This window comes from Monodon monoceros, unplaced genomic scaffold, assembly GCF_005190385.1.
Source record: "Monodon monoceros isolate NGI ecotype Baffin Bay Population unplaced genomic scaffold, NGI_Narwhal_1 Super_Scaffold_9, whole genome shotgun sequence".
Classification (NCBI taxonomy): Eukaryota; Metazoa; Chordata; class Mammalia; order Artiodactyla; family Monodontidae; genus Monodon; species Monodon monoceros.
This window is the reverse complement of record NW_021703786.1, coordinates 26,029,266-26,057,200: the sequence shown is the minus strand read 5'-3', so window position 1 is coordinate 26,057,200 and position 27,935 is coordinate 26,029,266. Positions and strand designations below refer to the sequence as shown.

The window sequence follows — 27,935 nt, the reverse complement described above, 5'->3', positions numbered from 1 at the left end:
ACCCCCTGACACTGACCGTGGGGGGCAGCCGCCACTTTCCTTTGGCAGCTGGGCCGGGCTGGGCCCTACCTTGCAGAGGGGAGCCACAGGCACCTCTAGACAGGGGCTGAAGCAGCAGGACTGCGACCTGAAAGACCCCCATCTTTCGGGCTGCCCACCTCAGTCCCCTCGCAGGGCTCCAGTGGGACCCAGGCAGGAGCCGGCCCAGACCCTGTGGGGAGGGAGAGCTTACGGTCTAACTGATTCAGTGAAGGGGAAACAGCCACAGACTTGGAGCAGGGACACACGAGCCCGGTGTCCTCTTCTTGCACTGAGCAAACCCTGAACCGGCAGAAGGGGCAAAGGGGGCAGGGAGAGGCCGTCCTAGCAGGCCTGTACCTGCCCTCTCACCTGGGCTGAGGACACAGCAGCCTGTAATACACCACAGGAACCTGTGGGCAGGGCGTGCGAGGGCCCCTGGCCTCAGAGGCCAAGCAGTCTTGACAGCGGGGGCCGGGGGGAGGGGGCAGCTTCAGGGTGAAGGGCGGCTGTAGGGCATCCCTAGGGCCTAGCAGCAAACCCAAGTGTCCAGGACAAATCCTGCCCCAGGGCAGCACAGGGCTGGTGTGCACAGATGCTCTTATGTCCAGCGCCTGCCCTGCTCCTCCAGGGTGCTGCATGGGGCACCGAAGCGCTTGGAAGCTGCTGCTGACCACTGCCAGGATGAAAGTCCCCACCACTCTTGGTCACCATCCTCGCTGCTGCCGGGAAGAGAACCGGCAGGGGATCCGAGCAGGGGCTGCCTGGGGCTCAGGCCTCTTTACAGCTGCCCCCAGCACCTGCTGTAGGACCTGGCAAACATGTTTAGGGAGACACTGGGGCCACAGGGACTCCTAAGAGCACCCTCCCCTCCAAGGACAGCCAGAGTCCCCTGGCCCAGGGCTTTCACCTGGCCTCAATCCCTGGCTTACGGGCCACTGAGCAGCTGGGGCTGCAGCAGGCCTGCCTGCCTATCTAGGTAGGAGCCAGACAATTATCCTTCCCGCCACACCACCAGGGATCGGGCCCAACAAAGCTCAACGTCAGCCCTCTGAGTCCTCTTTTTACAGGTGGGAAAACAGACCCGAGCAGGACTGGGCTGGCCAGGGTCACACACTCGCCTCCTGGTGACCTGCCTGCTTGTTCAGATATCCATTAAGGGCACACTGTGTGACACAAACAGACCAGCACATCCTTCCCTAGAGGCTGCAGCCACATGCCAAGGGCCGCAAGGGAGGGGCTGGGCCTGCCTGGGGGACAAGATAACTAGGGCCATCTTAGTGGAGGTGAGCTTTCAGGGAAGCCTAGCAGAATGGGGTGGTGGCAACTGGGCAGGTATGAGCCCACCTGGTCTGAGGTTGACAGGAGTGGAGCTTGGAGGGAGGAGTGAGCTAAGGCCCCTGAGTAGGGCCCCACGTGGGCACCTGAGCCACCACCACCATCTCTGGACAAGCCATTAGATCTGAGATGGGGGGCTGGTGGATGAGGCAGACCAGCAGGGGCTGGGAAGGTTCTGGCAGGAGAGGCTGCTGCAGGTCAGAGAGCAGGGTGGGGGGCACTCAGTGTCCAGCCTGGTGCCTTCGGAGAAGGGAGAAAAGAGCGGGGGGGGGGGGGGGGGGGGGGGGGGGGGCAGGAAGTGGACATCCAACCTACATCCCGAGAGTGCTGAGCCAGCTTCGCCTGGGGCACTGCATCTCCTCAGGGCGGTGAGGAAACGTGACAAGGTGGCCACAACAAACAGGCCTGGCGTAACCTGACCTCTCTGAGCCTCAGTTTCCCCGTCTGAAAACTGAGCTTATCCAGAAAATGAGAAATAACGAGCGCAGGGCCTCGCACCCAGCAGGTGCCCTTCCCAGCCGCCCTCACCACTGTCCTGACTCGGTATCCCCTCCCGCCAGCCCCACCGCAGCCTCACCTCCCACGGACCCGGAGTCCGAGTCGGTGACGTGCGTGATGGAGAAGCGGGATGCAGGCGCTGGTGAGACAGTGAAGCGAGAGAAGGGGCTGGGCTTGGCGGGCGCAGCGGGGACGCGCGGGGCAGGCTCCTGGGCCGGCGTCGGCGGGAGGCCATCGTCCCACTCGAACCCTCCGCCTGCGAGGTGCCCGCCGTCAATTGTGGACCGGATCGGGGAGACCCCGCCCGGAGCAAGAAGTCACGTCCAGGCCCCGCCCACCAGCTAAGTCACAGGTCCACCCCCCACCCCGCCATGTTGCCCCGCCTCCATGAGGGCCCCCCCCCCCCCCTTGCCCCCCCCCCCCCGTTGCCCCACCCTCGCCGCCGCATCACCCCGCCTCCAGCTCACCCTCTTCGGCCGCGGGGCCGTCGGGGGAGCGGTCAGCCCACCGAGGCCGGCCGGGGGTGCTGGGGGAGCCCGGGCTGCCCACCGGGAACGTGGGGGACGACTCCTTGGCGCCAGGGAAGGGCTCCCCGAGCTCCCGGGTGGGGCTTTCCTGGAGGATCAGAACAGCACGAGTCTCCCATGGCTTCCCGTCCCGCCGCAGACCCCCACTCCGCCACGCAGAGCCCACCCAGGGCGGCTGCCCACCTGGTCGAAGAGGTAGACAGTGACGTTGTCGAAGAAGGACACGGCTTTCTTCTTGCGCTCCAGGTCCTCGCAGAACGCCTCAGACAGCAGGCTGGGCATCTTGAGCAGGCTGCGCAGGTTGCGCGCACTCTGGCTCTCCGCCACCACCACTGGCACAGGCGGCGCCTCCTCCTCGCTCTCCTCGCTCGGCTCCTGGATGCTGTAGCAGCGGAGCTCCTCGTCCGACTCGTCACTGTCTTCGCTGTCGTCCTCTTCCTCCTCTGGCCGCCCCTGTGGAGCCGCGGGGACTGCCGGCAGGGCCAGGCAGAGTGGGGTTCTGGGGTCACCTGGACCCCCTGTCCGTTCCTGCAGGCCCGACCCTGACAGCAGTCCCAGGGTCTCCTGGAGCTCGGAGCGGTGGCCTTCTGAGCTGGTCCGGACCGGAGTCAGCAGGAAAATCTTAGAGCGCCCGGGGCTGGGCATGGGTGGCACCTGGGCTGGGTCTTGGGGCCAGGGAGGCTCCAGCCTGGGGCCCCTGGGGCAGGCGCTTGGCTCTGGGGAAGAGTCCTCAGGCAGTGGAAGTGGCGGCACCTCCCTGGGGCCAGAGCCCTGTGCCTCCCCAAGCATCCCCAACTCAGGGGAGGGCAGTGCAGACGGCAGCCTGGGGCTCTTAGGGCTCTCCAGATCGGGCTCTGGCCCGGGGACTGGGACACCTCCTTGCTTCTCCTTGGGGCCCAAGGGGGGCTCTGGCTCCGTGTCCAGGTCTGAGAAGTAGGCAGAGTCGCGGTAGGGATTCTTCTCGCTGAGGCCACCCAGGGAGGCGGAGAGACTAGTCTCTGGCCCGGGGCTCTCACCCTCTGAGGCCAGCTCCTCAAAGGCCTCAGGCTCACAGGGCTCATGGGCCTCCTTGAGTACAAACTCAGGGGACTCATAGTTCTCCGTGTCATAGCCGCTGTCCAGGGCTCGGGGCTGCCCGCCAGGGGTGCCAACAGCTAATGGGCTGAAGACCTCAGAGCCGCCATCACTGGCTGAGGATGGGATATCCAGGGAGTCCAAGGAGTCGGGGGTCCCCACCTGCTTCTGTAGGGAGCGGAAGGCTGGTGTCACATCTAGTTTCTCAGCCTGCGGGCCGTCGCTGGACAAGTCAGTGAAGACACCAGAAGTGGCCTCAGTCGTGTCTTCGTCTTCACTGCCTGGTGCCTCCAGCTCAGGGGAGCTGCTGCCACTGTCGCTGTCCAGGGCCTGGACTGGCTCGGTGGCAGGCTGTGGGCTGCCAGTGGGCGTGGGTGAAGCAGGCAGGGTGGGCGGGGTGCTGGCCTCCTCAGCAGGAAGCAGGGCTCCCTCTTGGGATGGGGATGGGATGGAGGGAAGGGGCAGCTGGAGTCCAGCAGAGCCCTCGGCCTCCTCTGCAAGCCTGGGCTCTGCCTGGGGCCTGTCACCACCACTTCTGGCTGCCTCTGTCCACGGGGATGTGACCAGGCACGGGGCAGGTGTCAGGCCCTCAGCAGGATACAGATGGGGGAGGCCAAGGCAGCGGCCCATCTCCTTACCAGAGGAGGCCCCCTTTGGCCCAAGGAGAGGCTCTCTGGGGTCCTCTGGGATCAGAGGATGGCCCAGCTCAGGGACGGTCTGTAGGGCCTGCTTCACACCAGGGCAGCAGTCCGTATAACCTGAGAGGCCCGGGACCCAGAATTCTGGTGCTCGGCTGCTGCTGTTGTTGTTTGCAGATACATTGGAGCTCCAGTGTCTGTGCTGGGCAGCCCTGGGCATCTCAGCCTCCCCCAGCTCTTCCCCACCTGGGGATGGTTGGGCCCCGGAGCTCGCGGAGGGGGATGTGCCCAGCGGGTCCTCAAAGAAGGGCGGGCAGAATGCCCCCACGCCCCAGTCAATATCCTCTGCTCTGGGCTCCGCCAGCATCGGGGTCTCCGGCGAGGGTGAGCGTGAGGTGCAAGGCAGGTCACGGGCATGACTCCTGCATAGGTGGTAGTCGCAGTGGCCCCAGGGGCCATCAGCGGTCGGCGCGTGGCCCAGCAGTGGCTCCATGACCAGCGAGGCGGCCGTGCTGCCGTCAGAGTCGTCGTCATGGTCACTGCCGTCGGGACACAGGGTGGCAGCGAGGGTGCTGGGGGCACAGCCGGCACAGTCGGGGTCGTGGCCTGCGGCAGGCGCGGGGTCTTCCAGGCGGATGAAGTACTCGCTGCCCACCGAGGGGCTGTGAGCGCTGAGCACCGGCACCACACCTGGGGGAGCACCATCAGGGACGCAGAGCTCCTGCAGACGCGCGTCTCTGCCCGGGCTCAGTGCGCCCTCAGGTGGCGGGAAGGCATCGGAGCCGCGGCCAGCTTCCCACTTGTACTCGAAGTTGAGGCCACGGCTCGTCTCAGTCACCGTCAGCACGTCGTCACCATCCGTGTGGAAGCTGTCGCCAGCAAACTGCTCCAGCAGTGGGAAGGATGAGGTGGCCGCAAGCTCGCCCATGCCCCCCAGTGCCAGGCCTGCCGCCCCCAGCCCGGGGCCCGCGCCGCCCCCGCCAGGCCGCAGTGAGCGCCAGCGCCGCTCAAACTCCTCCTCTGCCTCGGTGGCACCCTTGGCACACAGGTAGGACAGCAGCAGGTGCACCTCCTCGGCCGTCGGCCGCTGCTCAGGCTGAAGCCAGCAGAACTGCATCACCTCATACCTGCGGGAAGGGATGCCCTGGGGCTCAGTCCCTGCCCCCCCACGGGTGGTAGTGCCTGGCCAGGACCCCAACCCCCAGGGAGTGAGCCAGTCCGCCCTCAGCATGAGGGTCTGAGTTCCGCCCCTTCTCACACTCAGAATCCCGAGGGCAGTTACGGGCATCTCCTGAAGTGGGCGCGGTGGTGTGGGAGACAGCAGTGGACCAGGGCACTGTTCCCTCAGCTCATCCCTGCCAGGGCTGCAGGCAAGTTTGTGTTTTGGATAAAGCGGCCATTCCACTGTAGGCACAGGGTGGGGCCCAGAGGTCACTGCTGGCTGGGGGGAGCCAGAGGGAGCCACTTACGCTCTGGGGACTCGAAGCACCCCCCTTTGTGTTGTCCTTCCTGCTGGGGACACCCCCAGCCCCGCCTGGCCTCACAGGGTCCTCACCAGCGGTCAGAGAGGGTCAGCTGCAGCTGGGGCTTGGGCAGCTTGAGCTGCTGCTCCCGGACCGCATAGGCCAGCACCTGCCGGTCGGAGTGGTGCGGATAGGGCTGCGCTCCCAGCTCGAAGAGCTCCCAGATGGTCACGCCCAGGGACCTGTGGGGGTGACAGCCATCAGAGGGCAGGCACGGCTGGCCAACGCACGGCTCCAAAGGGTCTCGAAGACTTGGGTGCCAAGGGCAGCTCCTGTCATCACACCAGCAGCCAGAAGACGGCGCCTTCCTTCAGTAAATGGGCAGCATGTGCCCCCTGGCCGGGTCCGAGCCCACGCCCAGGTGCTTGGACAAATAAACGCCAGACTGGCCTCCCACAAACCCCATCAACATGTTCACTCGTTCACTCCCATGCCGGGCTGAAGCGCAGACACTGCCAGGTGCAGGAGATGCCCTGGAGAAGCTCCCAGTCCTGCCAGGCACCTGCGGAGGCCAGAGGGAGGGAGTGTGCTAGGGTGTGAGGCGGAGGGAGGTGTGAGGCGGAGGGAGGGGTGAGTCTAGGGACACCCCAGCCAGCGGGCCAGGCAGCCAGTGCACGCGGGGCTGTGAGAAGGCAGCGGGGATCTTTCCAGTGGGCGGCAGCTTCACCCAGCTCCCGGGGACCCCAGGCTGTCCCACGAACCTGGGGGCATGAGGGACAGCAGATTTGGCGACAGAGACGTCACAGTGGGCCTGGCCAAAGCCGTCTAGGGGAGGGACCCCAGTCAGTGTGGGCTGGTGGGCAGGCAGGGGAGGGTCAGCCAGAGGGAGAGGCGAGCAGGGGAATGGAGTGTCCGTGACGGGGGTACAGTTAATGGCTCAGGGGAGACCCCTAGAGAGCTCAGAAAGGGGGACTGGGCCCTAGATCCAGGCCCTGAGGGTTTATCAGGAGCAGAGGGAGGCCAGACAGGCCTGGGAAGCTGGGAGGAAGCAGGAGGGGGAAGCAGAGGCTAGTCAAGGCCGGGGACAGGGGACCACCACAGCCAAGCCTCTAGAGGCTATAGTCCTGGGTCCAAGCACCCGCTCTGTGCCCAGCCCCAAGCCTCCAGGCTGCAGTCACAGGAGACCCCCAGCCCCACTGTCCCCTCTCAATGCGAACAGGTGCTACCACGAGGCCCCACGTCTCATCAACTTGCCCGAGTGCTCTGACCCTGATGTCTTCGGGCATCGGCCCAGCGGGCCCTGGGAGGGGCAGGGCTTCCTCCACAGACCCCACGGGCCCTGCCGCTCTGCCAGCCCAAGTGCTGTGGGCCGTGGCACCGGGCAGCGACAGGTAGCTCCAGAACCCCCACGACCTCACCTGAGGGTGTATCTGGCCACCTCCTACAGAGCGACAGGGCTACACAAACAAACACGTCCTCACACATGTGGCCTTGCTTGGCGCGGCCAGCCTGCATCCCCTCCAACACCAGGGAGCCAGCAGGCGGGTGGGACTCAGCCCCCCAGCGCCCCGCGTCCTCACTGGACACTCACTCGGCACCGGACAGGGCAGCCATGAGGGCTGACAGTCGCAGGGGAGCATCAAGTCGTCGGCTCTCAGGGGTCCAAGTCCTCATGACGACTGCCGGGCCCACACTCACCACACGTTGCTGGCCTTGGTCTGGTCCACCACCAGCAGGTTGCAGTGCACCTCGTCCACCAGCTCAGGCGCGATCCAGCGCAGTGGCACCCACAGCTGGTCAGCCGTCACAAAGTAGTCCTCCTGTCAGCACGTGGGACAGTGTTACCCCGCGGGCAAGTACGGCCGGCCCTGCCCCGGCCCGAGCCGGCCCACTCACCCTGTATTTGCCGTGAGACAAGCCATAGTCGCCGATCTTCACCGTCAGGTCGGCTGTGAGCAGGCAGTTCCTCAGAGCCAGGTCACTGAGGGTGGGAGGGTGGGAGGGTGGGGTCAGCCGGCAGTGCCGGGCTGGGGCATCCAGGGCACTGAGGGGACTGGGCCGCTTGTCGTCGAGGGCATCCTGGGCTCGGTTCGGTGGGTGGGTGGGTGGAAAGGGGCATCTCAGAGGCTGCCCGCCCTGCCCCTCACCCAGCACTGGACACTTTGAGGGTCTGAGTGGATGGGGCCACACATGTTAGAAGGCAGACAAGGAAAACGAGGCCCAGGGCCAGCTAGAAGGTGCCCAAGGGCTCTCCTTGGATGAGGTCTGCCTCACTGGAACCCCATCCCCTGACCCCAGTCCACTCCCCTGCTTCTCCTGGGATACCAGTCTGCTGACCAGTCCCTCGGGGCGAGCCAGCCCAGGGACACCGCAGTCTCCTCCCGCCCGCCACACTGCCACCCTCAGCTCCCTGAAGGCAAGCATCAGTGAGGCGACTGAGTGCCCCAGGGTCCTGCCCCTGCCCTGTGCACACACGGCCCCTGGCAGGGTGGGGGTGTGGAGTGCCCACCCAGCAGTGCCGCTCACCCCTGCCTTTGCCTCCCACCCACGGCCGGCCTTGGCTGCCGGCTCCTCCCCTGCCTGCCTTGTGGCCCCACGGGTGTTTGGGGCCCAGGGCCCTGGGGCAAACGCGGGGTCAGCACACATCGGCCAAAATGCTGCTGTGCTGGGGGCCACAGATGGGCGCCTGGGGCTGGGTGGGCTCGGCGGGCCGGTCGGGAGGCTGGCAGCTGCCCTCTTCAACAAAATCACTGATGCTGGAGTTGCATGTGTCATCACTCAGCACCAGGATATTGTTGGGGAGGACGGCCCGAGTGCTGTCCGGGGCTGGTGGGGCCACGTCCATCGCCACTTCTTCTGGCATGTCCCCCTACGCTGGGCCCTGGCCCATCTTTCCGAATTCAGGGGCCAGGGCGGGAAGCAGGACAGAGCCACCCCTCCCTCCGGGCCTGAGAGAGACAGAGGAGAGTAGGGGCCGCTGTAGGGCCACCAGGCAGCGCTGACCACCCTGGGGACAGAGGATGGGCTTCAGGCCCTACCGCATGCCCAGCCAGGCCAGCTGGACAGTGGACGTCGCCTGGCTTAACCCTCCTGCAGAAGCAGGTGTTCAACTCCCATCTGCCTGGTGTTTATTATTTGACAAAATCCCTTTGTACAGTGGTCCCTAGAGGCTGAACGAAGACTAACCCGGTTAACTGAGGATCCACCTCACGCGGCCCCGGAGCAGGTGCGGAGGCCCTGCAGAGCGCCCGTGGGCTGCCTGCGCCCTCACCTGTGCACGTAGTTGTGGCGATGCAGGTGCAAGACGCCACAGGCCACCTCACAGGCCATGCGCTGCAGGGTCAGAGGGTCGGGCGCCATGGACTCTGCCACCCGACAGCTCCGCAGGTAGCCCTTGAGGTCCCCCTGCCGAGAAGGGCAGCACTGTCACCTGCTGGTGGGGAGCGGGTGCCCGTGCAAGCCCACCACCCAGCCCCGCCCTCCTCAGCAGGGCCCACGGGGGGACCAGGCATCCTGCTGCTGCCACAGGGCTGCCGCTGCCCAGAGAAGCCCGTGTCCGCCCCCCAGGGGCCAGCTCTCAGTAGGATGACCCCGCAGGCAGCGGACACTTTCCCCATACTGACAGCCCCAGCCCCAGGCAGCCTTGCGGGCCAGCAGGGTCACATCCCGCATACAGACCCCTGGGGCCCAGATGCTCGCCACCTCTCAGCTGGTGGGTGGCAGACAGGCCACACGAGCAGTGACGCTGAGCCTGGGCGGAACCCAGAGCCGGTGGCCAGAGTGTCCTCCGGCAACTCCTTGACCTGCTGATGACCTGCTGACGCCGCTCAGCTCCAGGGGGGGCCCAGGCATCCTGGGGAAGCCTGGGAGGCTACGCCAGCAGTCCAGAAACTAGATGGTGGGGGTGCCCACATCTGTGGAGGCCGCCTCCCTGTCGGCACGCGGCTCAGCCGTGTGTGTTTGTGTGGCGGGGGGCCCGAGAGCAAAGTACGAGCGAGGCCGTGGACTCGACGCAAGGGCCGTGAGCCCCCCGAGCGGGCCGGGGTGCCTCTCAGGAAAACCTCCGTGACTCGGAGCAGCACAGGCAGATGGGGGAGCCCCCCTCCCCCAGGGTACAGTGGAATCCCAGCCCGGACGGCCACTGTCTCTGAGCGGGGGCCACCTCCTTCCTCCCCCAGGCCGCCTCTGGGAGGTAGTGGTGCAGAGCCACCTGGACCCCACTTTGGGGGGCATGTGAGGCCCAGAGGGTGGGGGTGAGGGGTCCCCGGCTCAGCAGGAAGGCCAGGCCCACCTTCCAGTAGCATAGGGCAGGGGCTGGAGGGCCAGGGAGCGGGCGACTCACCATCGGGCAGAACTCCATCACCAGCAGGTAGGGCGTCACCTCGGCGCACTGGGCCAGGCACTGGAGCAGGTTGCTGTGCTGCAAGGCCCTGCGGGAGCCAACAGGCTGCCCCCTGACTCGCACTCAGGGCCGGGCAGGAGCGGGGCGGCACAGAGCTTGCCTTTGTCTACAGGGCCCACAGCCCCACCTCCCGGCCAGTGGCCCACCCCCTCCTCCGGCTAAGCCTGTCCCCAGGTGCCACCCACCTGTAGGGCTGCGCCTCCTCCAGGAACTGCATCTGCTCCTGCACGCTGGCGCTCACCTTCAGCTCCTTCACCACCACCTGGGTGCTACTGATGCCCGAGTTCACCTCCCCGAGGAATACCTGCGGGGCAGGCGTCACCAGGTGGGCGGACTCCACCGTCCCCAAGCTCTGCCCCCAGCCTTGCTCTTCCAGCCAAAGCCGTCTGTTTCTGTGCCTCAACGTAGTCATCTGCAAAATGGGCTCTGGACCGCTCCTGGGAGAGCGAGCCCTCGTGGCTGTAATACTCCGTCTTTTGTGTCTGCCTCCCCTAAGGTCCCCGGCTGTTCTCAGAGCTCTGGGGGTCTGCAGTGAGGAAGATGGACTCCTTGTCCCACCCAGGCTGGCGGTCAGGGAGAAGCCAGGAGCCAGATGCTGCTCCCCATCCCTGCCCACTCAGAGGCATCTCCCAGCATGACACCAGGATCTGCAGAGAAGAGGCTGCTGGACCCTGAGGTCCCCAGGGAGGGGCCCAGTAGAGTACGCCTTGAGAGGGGACCCCAGGGCTGGGGAAGTTTCTAGGAGAAGCAAGTCGCCAACCCACCCTCTCCACCTGCCAGGCAAAAGAGCGGACCACGCCGCCAGTCCCTCCCCCATCCCCACCAACCCCTGGGACGGCAACTCACCTTCCCAAACCAGCCGTGGCCAATCTCCTCCAGGTACAGGAGGCTGTGCCGGCCCAGATCTGTGGACTTGAGCAGCTGCACTGTAACAGGGCAGGGGGCTCAGAGACGCCAGCTCAGCCTCCATCATCGCCCCATCTTCTCTCGCCTGGCCCCTAGAGGGGCTGCCTGCATGGCCTGTTCTGGGGAGCCACCCAGAGCCCCCTGCTCCCTCCTGATGGGGGCGGCCATCAGGAGCAGGGCACCTGCTGCCCAGGGGAGCTGTAGATCTGCAAGCCGCATCCATGCATCTTTCTGAGTGGGTCTGGGAAGGCTGTGCCCCAAACTACAGGGACAAGCCAGGCTGGAAACAGCAGGGCCTGGAGCCGGGACCAGCGCACAGGCAACGCTGGGCAGGCAGTGTGGCTGGGGCGGAGGCCATGGGGAGGAGGGCAGTTGAGTGGCCCGTCCCCTCACCCCTGCCGCAGGCTGGCATTCCAGCGCCAGGCACGCCAAAGGCTCCTTTGTTGGGGGCTGCTTGGCACAGCCCTGTACGGAACACACTGGGCCCATTCTCCTGCAGGCTGGGCTGGGTGAGGTCAGCAGGCAGGAAGGTCAGTGAGGGCCCCAGAGGAAGGGCCAGACCTGCTAAGCCCACCCACACCCCGCCTGTGCCCCAAGGGATTCCCCGAATTCTGCTCCCACGCCAACTGCCCAGAGGGCCCAGGGGACAGGCTGAGCCTGGCAGCCAGTAGACTCAAGGTGAGGGGCTGCTCCCAGGGACTGGAGACCCTGTGGAATGTTGACCTTGATGCTGAGCAGAATTGGGGGTAAGGGGTCCCACTGGGGCCCTGAGTCCCGGGGCTCCTCCCCCTGAGGTCCAGCCTGCTGCCCCCCACCTCCAGCCTGGGGTCTCCCCAAGCAGGCTCAGCAGTCTTGACAGTGGGGCAGTGATGGAGGTGGAGCATGCTGACTGCCAGCCAACGGGAAAGGTCTCCTGGCAGCTGCAGGAGGCATGGCAGGCCGGGTCCCGGGGTTCTGGGGTCCGCACCCAAGGGGCAGCACCTACAGAGCCAGGCTGGGGAGCCTGAAGGCTGGGCCATCTTCCCCCATGGTTTAGAGGGGTAGTACTTGCTGCCCAGGCTTTTAATCCTTGACCTCCAGGTGGGCTGCCCTCCCAGCATCACCCAAATCTCTCCCCCTCCCCAGAAGCAGGGCACCCTATAAAGAACAGAACAGAGCTAAAAACTAGAAAAAAGCATGCAATCGCTGCCCCCTCCTGGATCCCTGTCCCCCTACATCCCCAGGGACAGTCCCTTAAGCGGTGGAAGACACTGGGTCTCAAAGATTCCTTGGGGTCCCAGGCACACACTGCCAGGGGCAGGTGACAGGCCCAGGCCAGGGGTACAGTGTCCCCTGGGGGGGCCCCTTGCTCCGCAACAGCTCCTAGCGTCCAGCACTGTCAGCACAGGCTCAGAAACTCCCATGGTCACCCAGGAAGGTTGGGGGGCTTCCTATAGCAGAGACCCCCCCTTCCAAGATTTTATGGGGTGGACCTTTGAGCCACTCAACAGAGTGGGACCTGAAATTCCTGCCTAACTGGTGAGGTCTCCTCTAGGAGACACCTGCAGGGGGGTGGGGAGTGACAGTCATGGTGCAGGGGGTGCTGGGCCTAGGCCAGCACCTTGGAGGCCCCCAGCCCATGGTGAGGGCTGGGCTTCGGCACCATGGTCAGGACCAGCAGAGCCCAGAACACACGCAGGTGGGGCAGGCCTACCCATTACAGGCCCTGGTGCCAACAGAACCCCCCCTGGACCTGACACCCTACTCAGTGAGCCTGGAGGAGCTGGGGGTAGGCACAGGCCTGACCTAGGAGCTGCCAGGGAGGGGGCCTGGGGCCAGGGACCCCACCCACCAGCCTCCAGACACAACTGGGGGATTCTTGCAGTGCTGAATCAGGCAGATGTGGGTTCAAAGCCCAGGTTGGCCACTGACCTTTAACCTCTGGAGTGTGGGCCCTGCATCTGCCATGTGGGTTGCCAGCCTGCTGGGGGGACCACGGGATGGGGCGAGTGGGAGACATGGCAAGGAAGCCACAGGAAGAGGCCCCGCCTGCACCTGCACGCGCTGGGGGGACCCAGGCCCCTCCTTCCCCCACCCCAGGGTCCTGAGCAAAAGGCTCCACCCACAGAAGGAGCCCCAAAGAGCCCCTCCCCCCCAGTGAGTGGGCCCTGCTCCTGGGCACCACGGAGCCCATGTATGGGGTCCAGCATCCCAGGGACCGCAGAGAAGTCCCTCCTCCCAGCACATGGGTGCCCAGCCAGGACCAGAGGGAGAAACCCCCACCCCCTTTGCACAGTGGCCCCAGCTGGCCCAAGCCTGCTCACAGCGCCCCAGGTCCCAGCAAAAGGGGACACACACCAGCCCCTTGCCTCCCCTCCCCGGGAGCACTGACCCCAGAGCCACACCCTACGCCCACCACCTGGGCCCACCTGGGGGCTCACTCACCTGAACGCCCGGGCTGCTTGGCCATAGGCAGGGAGACCTCGGTGAGTGGCAGGACATACACGTCGGGCCCGTTCTGAGCCGCTGCTGCCGGGGAGCCCTGTGCCGAGAAGTCGGCCGCGTACTCTTCCCCCTCGGCATTCTCAAACTCCTGGGCCAAACGGGTGACACATGCGGTGAGCTCCAGGGCTCCCCAGAAGGGGGAGGGGCAGGGGACAGGGGGCAGGGCAGAGAGAGAACAAGGGGTGCAGGCCAGCTCTGAAAGGCCCCTTTCTTCCCAGAGCCCCGCTCCCCCCAGCAGCCCTGCCAGCTGCCCCCTCCACCCACCTCCTCGCTCCTCAGGGCAGAGAACAGACCCCACTCCTCGGCTGCCCCCTCCGCAGGGGCACCAGCTGCCCCAGGAGGGCGGGGTTTGGTTTGTGTTGGTTGGGGAGTGGGGATTCACCTCCCACGGGCAGAGCCTCAAGGGTGGTGGCCTTGAGCCCCAGGGCAGCCATGCCTCGCCCAGCCTCAGCCCACCCACATCCACGCCTACCAGGCTCAGGCCAGGGTGGGCAGCACCAGGCCCACACTGGTGGGGGGGGGCGGCTGGAGGTCAGCTGCCCCTGCCCATCCAGAGTCAGCCCTCCACGCCTCTCAGCCACCCCACCTCCCAGCAGCCTTTGCCCTGGGCGGGGGTACCCCATGGTCAGTGGCTTCAGGGTCGTGGCTGGGGAATCCAGGACAGGGGCTCCATCATCCCACCCACCCTGACCCAGCAGACAAGACACTAAGCGCCCCTGCTCCTCCCAGACAAGGAGCGTTCCTGAGAGCCCACCCCCCGGCTTCAGCCCCAGGCAGGTGGTAGCTGGCAGCACCACCTACCATGGCCATCTGCCTGCAGGGCCCCTGGACTTCGACCCAGGAAGGCGGGCGTCTGTCCGCTCCCCGGGCTCCTTAAGAGCCTGGCCCTGGGCACCGGACTGGGCCCCACCTGGCCCGGCTATTTTCAACTTCAGCTGCCCCTTCGTCTGTCTGAGGAAGCCCCCTCACATTCCTGAGCCACGGCCAAGTCTCCCAGGAGCCCTGGGCCACAAGCAGAACCACAGTACTAGCGCCACAGGCCTGCCTGCCTGACCAGGACAGACCGCTGCCGGGTGGGGAAACAGGCCGAGGGTCGAGGGACTTCCAAGCAGCTGCAGTGGGGCCGCCCCTGTGGCCAGGCGGCTGGACTGGGAGCCGCAAGGCCTAGGTTCCCTGCCCGGCCCTGTGACCCCAGGACCCTCCTTTCTCTGGGCCTCGATTTCCTCGGCTGCAACAGGGAGGCTGAGAGCCCTCTGGGGTGTCCCTGCGGGCCGGTCCCGGCCTGTACCCAGAGATGACAGAGCCACTGGGGACAAGGCCTGCAGGGACTCCCCCTCTCCAGGGCCCGGGAGACCACCCTTGGGCCCCGGGGCTATCAGAACCAACCCCCTCGCCCTGTAATCCCAGCTGCAGCTCCGCAGAGGCACAGACGCCTGCCTGCCCACCCACCCACCTCGGGGTCTGGCCCTGACCCCAGCCTGTTACCTGACGGTGCCACCTGGAGGCCCACCGGATGGAGCCAGCAGAGCGGGTGATCAGATAGGACAGTGTGAGCATCACTGCCCAGCCCCTTCTCCCAGCACAGCTCCAGGTGGGAGAGCCCAGCACTGGCTCCCCCAGAGCCCAGGCGGGAGCCCGCTATGCAGGCAGGCCCTCCCACTGAGGCGCACTGGTGCTGGAATGTTCCGGGCACCATGTTCCCAGGAGGTGAGGAGGGCACGGGTAGGAGGGGGCCGCACTGGCCCTTGTTTGGGGCCTTGTTCTCACAGCATCCTGAGAAGGGGCTGACATACAATAGCCTCAAGGCCCAGCCCTGCCCCCCCTTCCCCTCCCTCCTTGCCCCTCCCCTCCACTCTCCCTTCCCCTCCCCTCCCCTTCCTTTCCCCTTCCCATCCCCCTTCCCCTTCCCATCCCCCTTCCCTTCCCCCTTCCCATCCCTTCCCCCTCCCGCTTGCTTCTCTGGCCCCAGGATCCTCCAGGAAAATGCCAGCATCGCCTGGCCCAGCCCACTGTGTTCCTGCAGGCCAGGGAGACAGGGCTAGGCATGAGGATACCCAGGCAGGGGCTTGGATGCAGACCCGAGGCTCCCAGGGCCATGGCCCTGCTGCCCAGGCCCTGAGCTCCACCAGCCCACCCCTCAGAGAGCTCTGGATGGCCCTGCCGTGAAATGTGGCAAAGACACCTTTGTAAAAGGCAAGTGCCGCGCAGATGCCAGCTCCCCCGGCCCCCTCTGTGATGAGACAGACCAGGGGGAGGGGGAGGGCACTGTTTCTCTAAAATGGGGGTGGCCCGGCTGCAATGTGGGTCACTTAGTATGGAGATGACTGGGGTGGTGGGCTGCTGTGCTGGGCCACAGGACAGCCCCTCCCCTCCTGACCTCGCCAGGCCCGGGAATCTGACCTCCAGCCAAGGGCGGGGTGGCTGAGTGGGCGGGAGAATGACCACAGGCGGTACTATGTGCTAAGTCGGCAGAACTCAGCCCACAGGGCTGGCGGGGGGGCGCTCTGGTTGGGCCCCTCAGTTCCCAGCTTTTTCTCCTGGTCCTCCATGCTCAGAGCTTCAGCTAAAGGTAGGGAGCAGCCATGGGCGCTTCTAGGATTGGGGAACAGCACCCCAGGGATGCCTCTGGGCCACCATCCTTAGGAGGGGCACCTCAGCCCTGCAATCCAGCCCAGGATGACCCCGGGAGCTTAGCCCTGCCAGGGTGGCCAGAGAGAAGGCGGGCCCAGCCTTCTAGCTGATGCTCCATAAACAGTAATGATGACTCCTGCTGTCCTACCGCCCTGATTCCTATGTGGCGCACAATCCTTTCCTCGTGGGGCAGAAGACACCCAAAGTAAGGTGGCCCCAGCCAGAGAGGTGCTTTCCATGCCGGGAAGCATGTCTGGGCAACTTTGGTTTCCCTTTGCTGATTCGAACAAGCAGGGATTCAAGGACCCCCTAGGCATAGAGACCCCTCCCACAGCGGCTCAGGAGCCCCCGTGGCCCCCTTGAGGCCCATCCTCACCGTCCCGGGGTGCACCACACACAGAGGCCTGACCCTGAGCTGGGACATGACAGCGTGAGGCCATGCCCCCCTAACAGGGAGACCCAAAATGGGGGAGGCAGTGGGAGGGGTCCCTGACAGCCCCTAGGCCTCTCCCATCGGCTGTCCCCAGAGGAGGGGCTGTGGGGTCCCGGCCTCTATGGTCCCCAGAGGGCTCTAGGAGGGAAGGAAGCCCAGTGCCGAGTGGACACCAGAGGGCCAGCCCTCAGGATCTCGTCCACAGCCTCCCCCGACCCCCAGCCCTCACCTTGAACCCGATGCCGCCCTTCTTACAGCACAGGCAGGCCAGCATGAGGGCAATGACGGTGAAGAGCCCGGAGAAGGACACAGCCACCACAGACAGGGAGGACGACCAGGAAAGCTCGCTGAGCGGGGCGCCGTCTGCCGAGGGAGAGAGCAGTTACAAGGCAGCTCTGCGACCCGGCCCCCATCTGCACCCAGTCCCCCAGGCACACTCCGGGGCCAGCCGGATCCCCACGCCGGGCTCTGAGGCCCCCTGATTCATTGCGGTCTGAGCCTCAGCACCCTTACCCTTGCTCCAAGACCCCACACTCGGAGGCACAGCCGCCGGGCCCAGGGCCAGTGGACACACGGGTTGGCCACGGTGGCCCAAGCCTGCAGTCCATGGCCGGCCCCTGGGTGCCACACTGGCCTTGCCAAGGGACAAGGGGCTGGCTGAGCTGGCGAGGCCTGCTCAGCTCCCACTTCTGCGGGGTTGTGGACATCCCTCATGAGCTCAGGGTCTTGGGGCTATGGGGACCCTCTCCCACGTCTCTCTCAGACTAGCCAGCCCACTCACCCCTGTGGAGTGGGCCCCGGGGGCTGTCATCGTTGCCATAGCTATGGCATGGCACTGGTAAAGGCTGTGAGACCCGGGATGGGCGCTGCTGGGAGGCAGACCAGGGCCCCGCTAAGCGGGAGAGACTGAGGACCTGGCTGCTGGCCACTGGCCACATGCCAGGCTCCAGGCAGCTGGGGGTCAGGGCCGGGACCTGTCCAACCTCTGAGGACAGGGATGTCACCGTCCCCAAGAAGGTGAGGCAGCAGAGCTCCTCCATGCAGTCTGGCGTTTCCAAGTCACCCTCTAACTGAACGCCCACCAAGGGACCCCCAGTGCTGTTTCTGTCCTGAGGACAGCAGGGTGCCTCCTTCTGCAGCACCTGGTCCATGTGAGCCCCTCATGGCTCACCCTCACTAGATGGGGTAACTGTGGTGCCCAGGACAGCACAACGTGGCCCTCCAACACACAAGCATGGCCCCCAAATTAGGGCTCCAAGCTGCCCCCACTCCCCCACTGAGCCAGGGCTTTGGGGAAGCTTGGCCCATCTGGTGCCCGCAGGACAATGTGGTGGGGCCAGCCGGGGTCCCCTAAACGCTGGGCAGGCAGTTCCACCCCTGGCCTGCCCTCCTGTCCCACAATACCGGCTCCAGTGCACACCCCTTTCCCGAGGACTTTCTTTCTGCCCGTCCTCCCTTCGGCCCCTGGAGGCTTCCTGCCTGTCCCCAGCTCCTCTGCCCACTGTGCACCCCAGCCCCCCAGCTCCCGATGGCTGATTCCTCAGGACCCCGTCATCCCACCCAGCACACCTGCCATCACTGGTCCCTCAGGTCAGAGCAGGTCTCAGCAGTGCCTCACCGGGTCCTAACTGGCACTGAGGTGGCTGCCATGCCTGTCTCCACTGGACAGGAGGAAATGGAGGCTCAGCGAGGGTGAGAAGCCTGCCCGAGGTGGCACAGCTGACCTCTGACTGATGTGCTTCTGCTCCCGGGCATTCTGTGCCCACATGGGAAGCCAGAGCTGCCAGTTAATGGGGTATCTAGGAAGACTTCCTGGAGGCAGTGTGAGCCCAGGAGGCTGGAACAATGGCAAGTGCGGCCTGGACTCCTACTGAAGTCTCTGAGCTCATTCCAGATACCCACACACAGGGAAGAGAGGCGAGGCTGAGGGCCCAGGAGGGCAGGGTCACCACGGCAGGGGAAGCCAGCTCAGCCTGCCCTTGGAAGAGACCTTGGAACTTTTGGCTGTATTCCCCAGTCCCATGGGGCTGCAAGCAGATACCTTCACAGGGGCCTCCACAGGCCAGGTTTCGGGTGGGGGTGGGGGGCCCACCCACTGTGTAAGCATCTCACCCCCCCCCAACTGGGCTCTCCCACCCAAATAGCGTGTACTCACAGGTTGCTGAGCAGCGCTGGCTGCCGCACCCCCAAGAAGCCATGAAAGCCCCCAAGGATGTGCTGTTGCCATGGCAACCCATGGGCGGTCAGCAGGCTCCCCTCCCGCCACCTCTGCCTGCACGCGCACTCCCGCATCTCCATCTCCTGGATGGTCCCAGGGCCTGGAAGAAGGCAGCAGGCACCAGGCCCATCACCCACCTGCCCCTCTGGGCCGCACAGGCTGCTGTCGGGCAGGACAACCTCAGGTGGCCCAGCCTCAGCCTCTGCCCTCAGCCTCCTTGATGCTAGTCCTGGGGTGCGGCCCTCCTATGGGTCCCCTCCCAACCCCCTGGCAGGCCCTGGTCACAGAACTGGGCTGAGGGTGGGCGGTCATTCGGCATGACATGCTTGGACTCAGCGGCAGAGCAAGGTGGCGGGTGGGGCCCTGAGCGGGCCTCCCCCACCGCCCAACGCCCATGTCCCTGAAGGTGGATCTGCGGGGATGGGGAGAAGCAAACAGATGGGCAGAGCCAGAAGCGGCTCTGAGAGGCTGTGGACTTGAATTTTCACATCTACAAAACATGTCAGTTTCTGGAGCCCCACCAACGCTGGAACAGTTGAAACCCTGCCCCGTCCCCGAGGCTACAGCAGCTGACAGGAGTGTCGCCCAGAGCCACCCTGCGGATGAAGGCACGGAGGTCCGCGTCAGAAGCTAGGCGGCTGCTCTCGGTCCCCAGGGAGCCCCTGCCCTGCCCTCCGCGGCCAGAGGACGATCCTGGTGGGAGAAGGAGGGTTCCAACAGCCCCTCGGTGTCAGATGGACCTGGCCCCTCCAGTGTCACCCCCAGATCCCAAGGCCGCACAGGGGCCGCTCACCCCCTGCCCACACATGGGCATCACTCACTCGAGTCCTGCACCCTGGCCACCCCCAGGAGGGAGCCACCAACGCCCTCAGCACCTCCAGCTCTGGCTCCCGGAGCCCTTCTCTGAGCCCGCAGGCCGGCGCCTACAGCCTGGGCCCTGCTGGCCGTGAACTCCTGAAACAGACCAGTGTCTGGCAGAGACACCTGTTGTATCAACACAGCGTGAACGAACACACACACTGGGGCACACACACTATGTATGCACACACACATACCCTCTCTTCCAGTCCCCCTGACAAGCCTGCTCAGGAGGTATCATTGTGCCCACTTTAGAGGTAAGAAAATTGAGGCTCAAGGAAGTTATAGATGCACCCAAACACTGACAGGGCTGGTGCCTGGGGGCCTGGGTAGACCCACTCCTGACTCCTGGCTCCCTACTCCTCCACCATCCACCAAAGATGCCTACGGGGAAGGTCCCGCTCGTGCCCTTAGGATCGGCGCCCACTAACAACAGTCTGGGAGGCCCATATGGGGTCCCATTCACGCCCCACCTCTTCCCAGAGGGCAAGAGGGGTCAGCACCTCGTTTCATTCTTTTGACAACCTCAGTGAGAGGTGTGACAGCCCAGGGATGCTCTCTATGTCAAGGGCTAGAGGAACACTCAGGGCCTGGAAACACCAATAAGCCTGTGTTCACTGATGGAGGAAAGAGAACAGTGCCAGGACCACAAAGGGCGCAGAGGCCCATCAGGTTTGACGCTGGGGCAGTGGGGCCACGAGGAGGGGGCAGAGCAGCCTCAGGTGGGTATTTGGTTCCGCAGAGCAAATAAGCAACATACTGGAGCCAGTGCAGGACGGGGAAGAGCCGGAGGTGCCCGCGGCGGGTGGCGGTGCCTGCACAACCCCAGGGTATGGGCACCTGGCACACCTATAGTGCACAGACAGGCACTGACCTGTGTGTCTGTACTCGTGCACCTGCACACATGTCCTTCCATGCTCTGTCCACTGAGGGGGCCTGGCAGCAGTGACCCCAAAACCATCCCCCCAGTACCAGGCCACTCACACACCAGAACGACACCACGAGTGCCCAGGAAGACAAAAGTTGCAAATGGCTTTGTTGTTTGTTTCAGAAATGAAAAACCCATTCAAACAAACCTCAGGCCATTCACCTCTGCAGCAGAGCATCCAGCCACGGCTTTGCTCCCAAACTCCGAGCCCTTCACCTCGCTGTGGCCACTCACCCTACCGTGACCGTCAGCCCCACGTAAGCCCAGCACGGGAAGGCCCACTTCCAACCGTACCCCAAGCCCAGACGCCTGCCGCTCTACCCTTGGCCTGGGGGACAACTACACGGCCCGCAGGAGGGCAGCTTGGCAGTGAGACACAGGTCGGTGGAGGTCGGGGTGGGGTGGGGGGGGTCCTCACCGCCCACCAGGTGGCACTCTCTGGCCGTTTTATGTCCAAGGGTTCAGCGGGGAGAGCCTTCCTGTAGACTCTGGGCAGGTGAGAAAGGATCAGAACACCAGCCCCTGGACATGGCCATGAAGCCCAGCACACACATCACCGTGCCAGGCCCCTTCTGTAACCGTGAGGGGCTCCAGAACTGAAGCCAAGGTCTGGGGGCTGCAGGGCTGGGTACCAGGCACCAGGCCCCTGGATGTGGGGAACAAACGCCCTGCTTGTGCGGCTGGTGGCTGGCTCAGAGGGGTGCATGCCACCCGGGGGTCCAAGCTTGGGGCTACTGCACTTGGGACCCACCAGCATCGTGGCACATGGCCTCAGCTAACACCCTGTGACAGGAGGGTCCCCTGAGGCACTGCCCTGCTGGCTGGCCGTGCCTGGCCTGGGCCCCACTCGGGGGACCCTAGGCCTCCACGGGTGTTTCTGTCCACCCAATGCCTCCGGGACCCATTTCTGCAGCACTGTCACCAGAGGTTCCATCCCTGCCCCCAGACCCTGCCCCCAAAGCAGAAGGGAAGGCCAGACCCTCACAGCACCCACAGCTACTGCCCAGCCCCACAGAGCACAGTGGCCACGCATGGACAGGCACCGCCTCGGAGGGCCCTGGCGGGGGCAGCAGCTCCCAGGTCAGGTCATAGTCAAGGGCCGCAGGCTGGGCTGCCCAGTGCAGCTCCAGGAAGGGAGGGTGCCGGGGCCAGAGGTGAGGGGAGCCTGCTAAGCAGAGGAAGACCAACCCCCTGCCAGGAAGCCTCCCTTGCACTCTGGGGCACTCGACCACTGTGGGACCTGGCCCCGTGGTCCTCCCCACAGGAGATGGGCACCTGGCGTGCCTGTATACCCTCAGCGGGCAAGTGCTGGCACCAGTCTCTGTGACCATGTGCCAGTATCAGGGGGCTCCTGGTCATGGTGGGAAGAAACTACCTGCTCACCCTCCCCAGGCTGCGCTGGGGCAGCTCCAGGCCAGGCTGGGAGGGGGCTCAGGGCCTCGCTGGGCTGGAAGCTCCACCAGCTGTGGGACCCTGAGCCTCAGCTTCCCCATCTGGAAATGGGGCCACCCCACACCGAGTGTGCAACAGAGGAACACCAACCCAAGATGTCAGCTAGGCCTGGCACACACCACAGACCCCCTACCACAAGACCCCACCCCCCGCCCTTTCCCACTTCAGTTCAGCCCCAGGTAAGGGGTGAAGGGTGGGCTAAAAGGTGCTCCAGGCCTCCTGCTGGCTGAGCGGAGGGCGAGGAGAGGAGGAACAGGGGCAGAGGCTGGTCCCGCAACGAGGCCACAGGGCGGCCACTCACCACCTGCTCCTCTCTGCCCCCATACTCCTGCCCAGAGGGCGCGCCAAGATTATAAAAATAACCCACAGACCCAGGTGAAGTTCAGACCACCGGGAGTCACCTGGGAGTGGCCAAGGGTGGCCCTGCAGCCTGAGCCCTTGGTTGTACCCCATTCAGTGAGCCCCCCGCCCCTGCACTCGCTCACCTCCAGGCAGGAAACGTAGCCCCTGCGGGCACCCAGATCCCAGAGCCCCTTCAGGCCCCACTTCGCCAATCTCGGTCCAGCTGGGATGGGGGAGGGCTGGCCCACCACACACGGGGCAGGGCAGGCAGGACTGCTGAGTGCTGGCAAGTTCTCTCTTAGGGTCCATTTCATCGTCCAGGTCTGCCCTGGGGCTGTGCAGACCTTCTCCGGCATGTCCAAGCCTCGGGGGCATCAAGGCGGGGGCAGGGCACTCATGCGGTGTGGCCTCCATGGCGTGGGGTGAGGCTCCCACTGCTTCAGCTCACACCCGCCTCCTTCTGAACTCTAGACCCTGCCTTCCAGGGTCTCCAGGGTCTGCTCACTCCCCATGTGTCCCGTGTGCCCCACAGCGGGGTGAGCTCCTCAGTCCCTGGAGCCTCGTCCCGGACGCCGAGCAGCCTGCGTCCCCGGAGCCGCTCTGCAAGCTTCCTCCATCCGAGCCGCCCTGGGCGGGGGCAAGTGGCCTCAATATGAACTGCTTTAAGCAGGGGCAGGTGGCCCCCATCAGAGGCTCCTTAAGCAGGGGCAGGTGGCCCCCATCAGAGGCTCCTTAAGCAGGGGCAGGTGGCCCCCATTAGAGCCTCCTTAAGCAGGGGCAGGTGGCCAAAGTGGTCCTTCACTGGGAGGGGGATGGGTAGCATCTCAGCCATGGGCTAGGTTCCTGCCAAGTGGCCGTGGGCGTTGGCACACAGCCCTCCACCGTTGTAGGGCTCACTCTCCAAGGCCCCTTTCGCCGTGGGGGGCACCCACAACCGGGGGCACCCACAGCCAGGGTCACCTGGCAGGCACATAGCCTGCCTGTCTTCACCCAAAGGGCTGGGGTGAGGAAGTAACAGACAGGAGCCTGGGGCCCCCGGCCAGGACCCCTCCCTGCCCTCCCCAGTGCCCCATGCCCGCTCTGTGGGCAGAACTGGGGCCAGGGAGCCAGGACACTGGGAACAGGGTGGTGACATCACAGGGAGAAGCAGTGCCTGTGGGTGGCTGAGAGCATACAGGGCAAACCCTGGGCCCAAACCCCTCAACCGGCCACCACAGCCTACGGGGCTGGAAGAGGCAGGGGCTGGGCCGGGGATTCTGGAAGGAAACCTCACGGGGTGGGGGTGGGGGGTCCCTGGGGTGGTGCTCCCTGAGAGCAGCGGCCAGCCCACCCCCACCTCCACCAGCAGGGGTCACGCTTCTGGCGTAAGAGGAGCTCTTTTTTGTTGTGATTAAGGCTCTACTTTAATCAGATGAATTCACACAGGAAAGGACTGAGAGTTCAGCTCCCTTATGTGAAAACGCAGGTTGTAAAAGCCGACATGGTCATACGATACAAACACCTGTTAACCATCAACCATCACAACAAAGGTGGTGTGTGCGGAGCCAAGAGGCGCCCGTCCCATCTTCCCTGACACCCAGGAGCATTCACACCCCAGGGTAACACATGCTCAGCAGCTCACCTCTGACACCCACCAGCCCCTACAACACCCCAAAACCCACGCAGCATCTGAGCCAGAGCAGCAGGTAGACCAGAACCACCCCGCGTTCCTGGCCGCTCCTCTGTCCAAGGTCCCGCCTCTGCGGCGCCCTCCTGTGGGGATGATTGATGGTGGACCCTGTTTCGTTAGATACTTCTTAAAATAATAATTCTATCCACCTGCAGAAGCAACAGAGGAAACAAGACAGAGACGACCAGCTTCCCCCCGACCCAGCAGGCCTATGGCCTCCATCGGCCTAATTCTGCTGCTTGAACAGGACCCGCCTTCCTGGCCAGCCCGGTGGCCTGATGAGCACTGCTGGGCAAGGCCCAGCCATTTCCAAGGAGGCACAGCGTTCTGTAAAACTGCATGGCCACGTTTAGGAATAGTAACTCACGCTTACTGGGCACCTGCTGTGTCCCGAGGGTCTCCCGTGGATGCTTTCTCTGCCAGGAGGGGCCCCTTTCCAGTTCATGATGAGCAAACAGAGCCCGCCCCCACCCCCCAGCCTCATGGGTCAGATCTCACCCGTACCACCCAGCTTCCCGCCTGGAACCACCCTTCTCTGGCCCCACCCCACCTCCACTGGGCCAGGCACATGTGGGGGTCTGACTGCAGGCCATTTCAGGGTGACAGCCCCACACACAGCTGCAGCCAGGCACCACCTCCCAATGCAGGGACACCGGGTCCACCAATGGGTCCCCACCCCTCCTTTCCCTCCCCTCCCCCTCCCCCTCCTTCCTCCCCCTTCTCCCTTCCTGCTTTTCCTGCTTCGTTTTCAAGTTCAACACATTCTTTGAGGATTCCCCCCTCCCACACCTTCTCTGCTGTCCCCCAGATCACCTCAGGGACCTGCAACTGGGGTAGGGAACCCAAGGGAGACAGGTGGGCCAGAAGACCCTCCTTCCAGACCCCACAGGGCTAGAGTCCCATGTCCCCAAGCCCTCCTTGCCTCCTGGACATCCCACAGTCCCCCATAAAACCTTCCAGGTGCTGGCTCTGGGACTCTGCCCCCACCCTGTCCCCCGAGTACACGACTGTAACACCCGCCACATGACAGGTCCTATCCAGTTCTCCAGGACCAGCCTGATCCCACTGGGAGGGCGGGTAAGCAGGGGGCAGGAGTGGGGTCCAGCGTCAGGGTCTGGGCACAAGCCACACCACCCATGGCCCTCAGTGGATGGACATGGAAGGGGAGGGGGGAGGGAAGCTGGTTTAAGCTGGGGTGGAGGCTGCGGGGCCAGGACCTGGGTGTCCCTTGGGGACAGATCCCCCCATGGCCCACCCTGGAGGTCTCAGGGCCCTTCACAAGGGGCTCCTTTTTTGGGGGGCCTGGCCATGGGAGGGGTGACACGGATCCTATGCTCCCCAAAGGGGGTGGACATCAGTACCCAGCAGATCTCTCTGGTGAACCACCCTCGGTGCTGGTGCTCTCTGGTCCTGGCCTCGGTCCGTCTCCAGGGAGGGCTCCGAGGGGCTGGCGGGAGGAGGGGGATGGACCATTTGTGGGGGGAGCTGTGAGGAGGGGAGGGAGCAGTTCTGAACAGAGCCAGGTACCAGGCCGGGCTTCTTGTAAAAGGAGTGACTTGTTCCACCAATGAGTGGGGGTGAGGTCAGGTGAGTGGTGTCCATCAGGGGGCTGTCACACAACTTGGGTCACCCCACCTCCCTCACCCCCTCCCAGGCACCCATCAACAAGACCCATGGCCTTGTAGTGGATGAAGCTCTAAACAAGAGAAACTAGAAAAAGTGCAGAGAGAGGGATCTTGCCTTTCTAACTCTTAACATGTCCAAAAGCTACAATCATTAAAACCATATGGTTCTGCGGCAGAGACGGGCCAACAGGTAAAGAGCGAAATCACAGCCCAGAGCCAGGCCTGGCCTCAGCGGAAGACCCTGCACAGAATGCCCGGCCCCGTGTGGTCTTGCCTCACAGACCACACACCAGAATAACTTCAGATTGACATCAGCGAGTCAAATTATAGCATCTGAGAAGAAAATAGATAAATACCAGGCTTCTCAATGGAGAGGGATTTTTAAGCTAAAAGCAACGGAAGGAATCATGAAAGATCAATGGGTTTGGCCACATAGAAACATATGTTCCATAAAGGCCCCAAATTAAAAGGAAACAACAAACCAGGACGAATGATGGACAGAAAATTTGTCAAGGACTGATGTGACTACTTTTGGGAGCACACAATCAGCAAAAACTAAAAAAATACATTAAGACCCCAAAACAGAAACAAGCAAACAACACACAGTCAGCCCACAAACAAGGAAATACAATTTGACTAGCCCACAGGAAAATGTGCAGCCTCGTCCATAATAAAAGAAACGAAATGTCACACCCGATGTCAGCTTCTCGACCACGTGAATTCTTAGAAGCTGGTGTCTGGCCGAAGCCCACACACCAGGACCAGCTGCCCAGGCGCTCTGGTGGGCGTAAGTTGGAGCAGCCTCTGGAAAGCGATTTGGAGACATGCATGCAGGGCCTGGGAGACCTGCCAACTCCCAGGCCTAGTGATTCCAGGTCTGGGAATTTAAACGAGAGAGCAGCCTGGATGGCACACAAATCCAGACTAAAAACAAAGGAAGGAGCAAGTTAACATCACAGGCAGGAATCGCTTCACACAGAGATGTTCCCTGCAGTGGTGTTTATAATATAGAGTAAAAACCAGCCTAAATAATCACAACGAAAGGATTCCGTAAAAACAATAGTACGTTTGCAAGAAAGCCACAGAGAGTGAATTTAAGAAGATGTTTTAAATAAATGAGGAAATATCAACTTTATGCTAATTTTAAAAAGTGGATACACAAGGAAACGGTTGGGCTCAAAGCAAATGCTTGTTATTTGACTACGGAGTCAAGGGTTCATGGGGTCTCCCAAATATATATCCTTCATGAGTTTTGACATATCCATACACCAAACCCATCAAACCCAACACTTTAAACACGCACAGTTTAGTCTATTTCTATTATGCCTCAGTAAATTTGAGAACAAGAGGCAGGACATAGAATTGTTTATAAATCCTGATCACAACCATGTTTAAAAAAAAAAAAAACTAACAGGAGGAAAATATCTCAAAATGTGAACAGTGATTATCTTGGGTGGTAGAATTCTGGGTAGTTAATGCCTTCTCCTTGTCTGCAGTTTTCACGTTTTCTACAATAAGCATGTACTACGTCTAGAGTCAGATGTGTATAATTTTATTTAATTATCACCCACGCCTAACCCCGTCCCTCTCGTCTTTAAAGACCCCCACGGTCTCACCATAAACAGAATGGAGCCCAGATCCTGTCCTGGCGTCACAGGGTCCTGGGTCTCCACAGGTCTCTGTCTGCCCCCCACCCCATACTCAAACCCCACCTGGGGGAGCCACATGGCTGGAGGTCAGTAAGGTTTCCCCAGGGAAACAATGGGGACACAGAGATGGAAGGTGGAGGTGGCCTGGATCGGCGAAGAGAAGGGTCAGTGACTCCAGCCATCCTCAGGTCAGTGGAGCCGCATCTCGCGGCCAGAGTGTAGGAAGGAAAGCAGGTCGTGCCTCACTCTGGGTCCTGGGGGTGGCCCCTGCACCCTCCACCTCCTCAGCCGCCCCCTTCACTGTCCTGGGCTAGACGCCATCCTCCTCCCAAGTGGACCCAGGCTTGGCCTACATCCCCTCCTGACCCCATCAGGGCCCCAGCTCCCACCCTGGTCCCCAGCTTCTTCTGGGGCCCCAGACCCCGATATCCACCTGGCCCTGGCCCTTCCCTTGGGTGTCCTGGAGCATCTCAAACCAAAGCCAGCGTGGAGTCCATGTCCCCCTCAAGGCAAACCCGCTCCCTGGGTCCCTCCCACCCCCTCCCCAAGTGGAAGACCCCAACTGCCTCTGGATTCCTCTTGCCCCCTCCCCACATCCAGCCCTGCTGAGGCCACTGAGCTCCACCCCATGGCCCAGACCCTACCCAACCTCCTCGGGGGTCTGTGGTTTCCAGGCGGTTCCTCACCTGGGACTGAAGCCATCTTCCAAAAGCGCCACCCACGAGCCCCCTCCGAGCCCTCTACCTGCCTGCCTGCCCACTGCTGTCCATTCCCCCACTGCA

General features: G+C 63.6%; 1 protein-coding gene across 1 annotated transcript; it reads right to left on the bottom strand.

The window, feature by feature from the left end:
- Positions 1-659: 659 nt before the first annotated feature.
- On the bottom strand, positions 660-13,328 carry AATK (apoptosis associated tyrosine kinase). The gene is made up of 12 exons (XM_029212287.1): positions 13,289-13,328; positions 10,805-10,884; positions 10,144-10,262; positions 9,899-9,986; positions 8,828-8,961; positions 7,453-7,537; positions 7,255-7,376; positions 5,649-5,798; positions 2,565-5,220; positions 2,322-2,469; positions 1,934-2,110; positions 660-830 (listed from the first exon to the last, which is right to left on the bottom strand). The coding sequence occupies exons 1-12, from the start codon at positions 13,311-13,313 to the stop codon at positions 790-792; spliced, it is 3,825 nt and encodes a 1,274-aa protein (XP_029068120.1). The 5' UTR covers positions 13,314-13,328; the 3' UTR covers positions 660-789.
- Positions 13,329-27,935: the final 14,607 nt, after the last annotated feature.

Bases quoted from the DNA above. Each gene is read 5' to 3' on its own strand.
- AATK (XM_029212287.1), bottom strand. From the start codon at position 13,313: ATGGCCAAGCAGCCCGGGCGTTCAG. The intron at 10,885-13,288 runs GTGAGTGAGCCC...GCCCTGTTACAG, and splicing joins CAAGCAGCCCGGGCGTTCAG to TGCAGCTGCTCAAGTCCACA. The intron at 831-1,933 runs GTGAGGCTGCGG...CATGTTTGCCAG, and splicing joins GGACTCCGGGTCCGTGGGAG to GTCCTACAGCAGGTGCTGGG.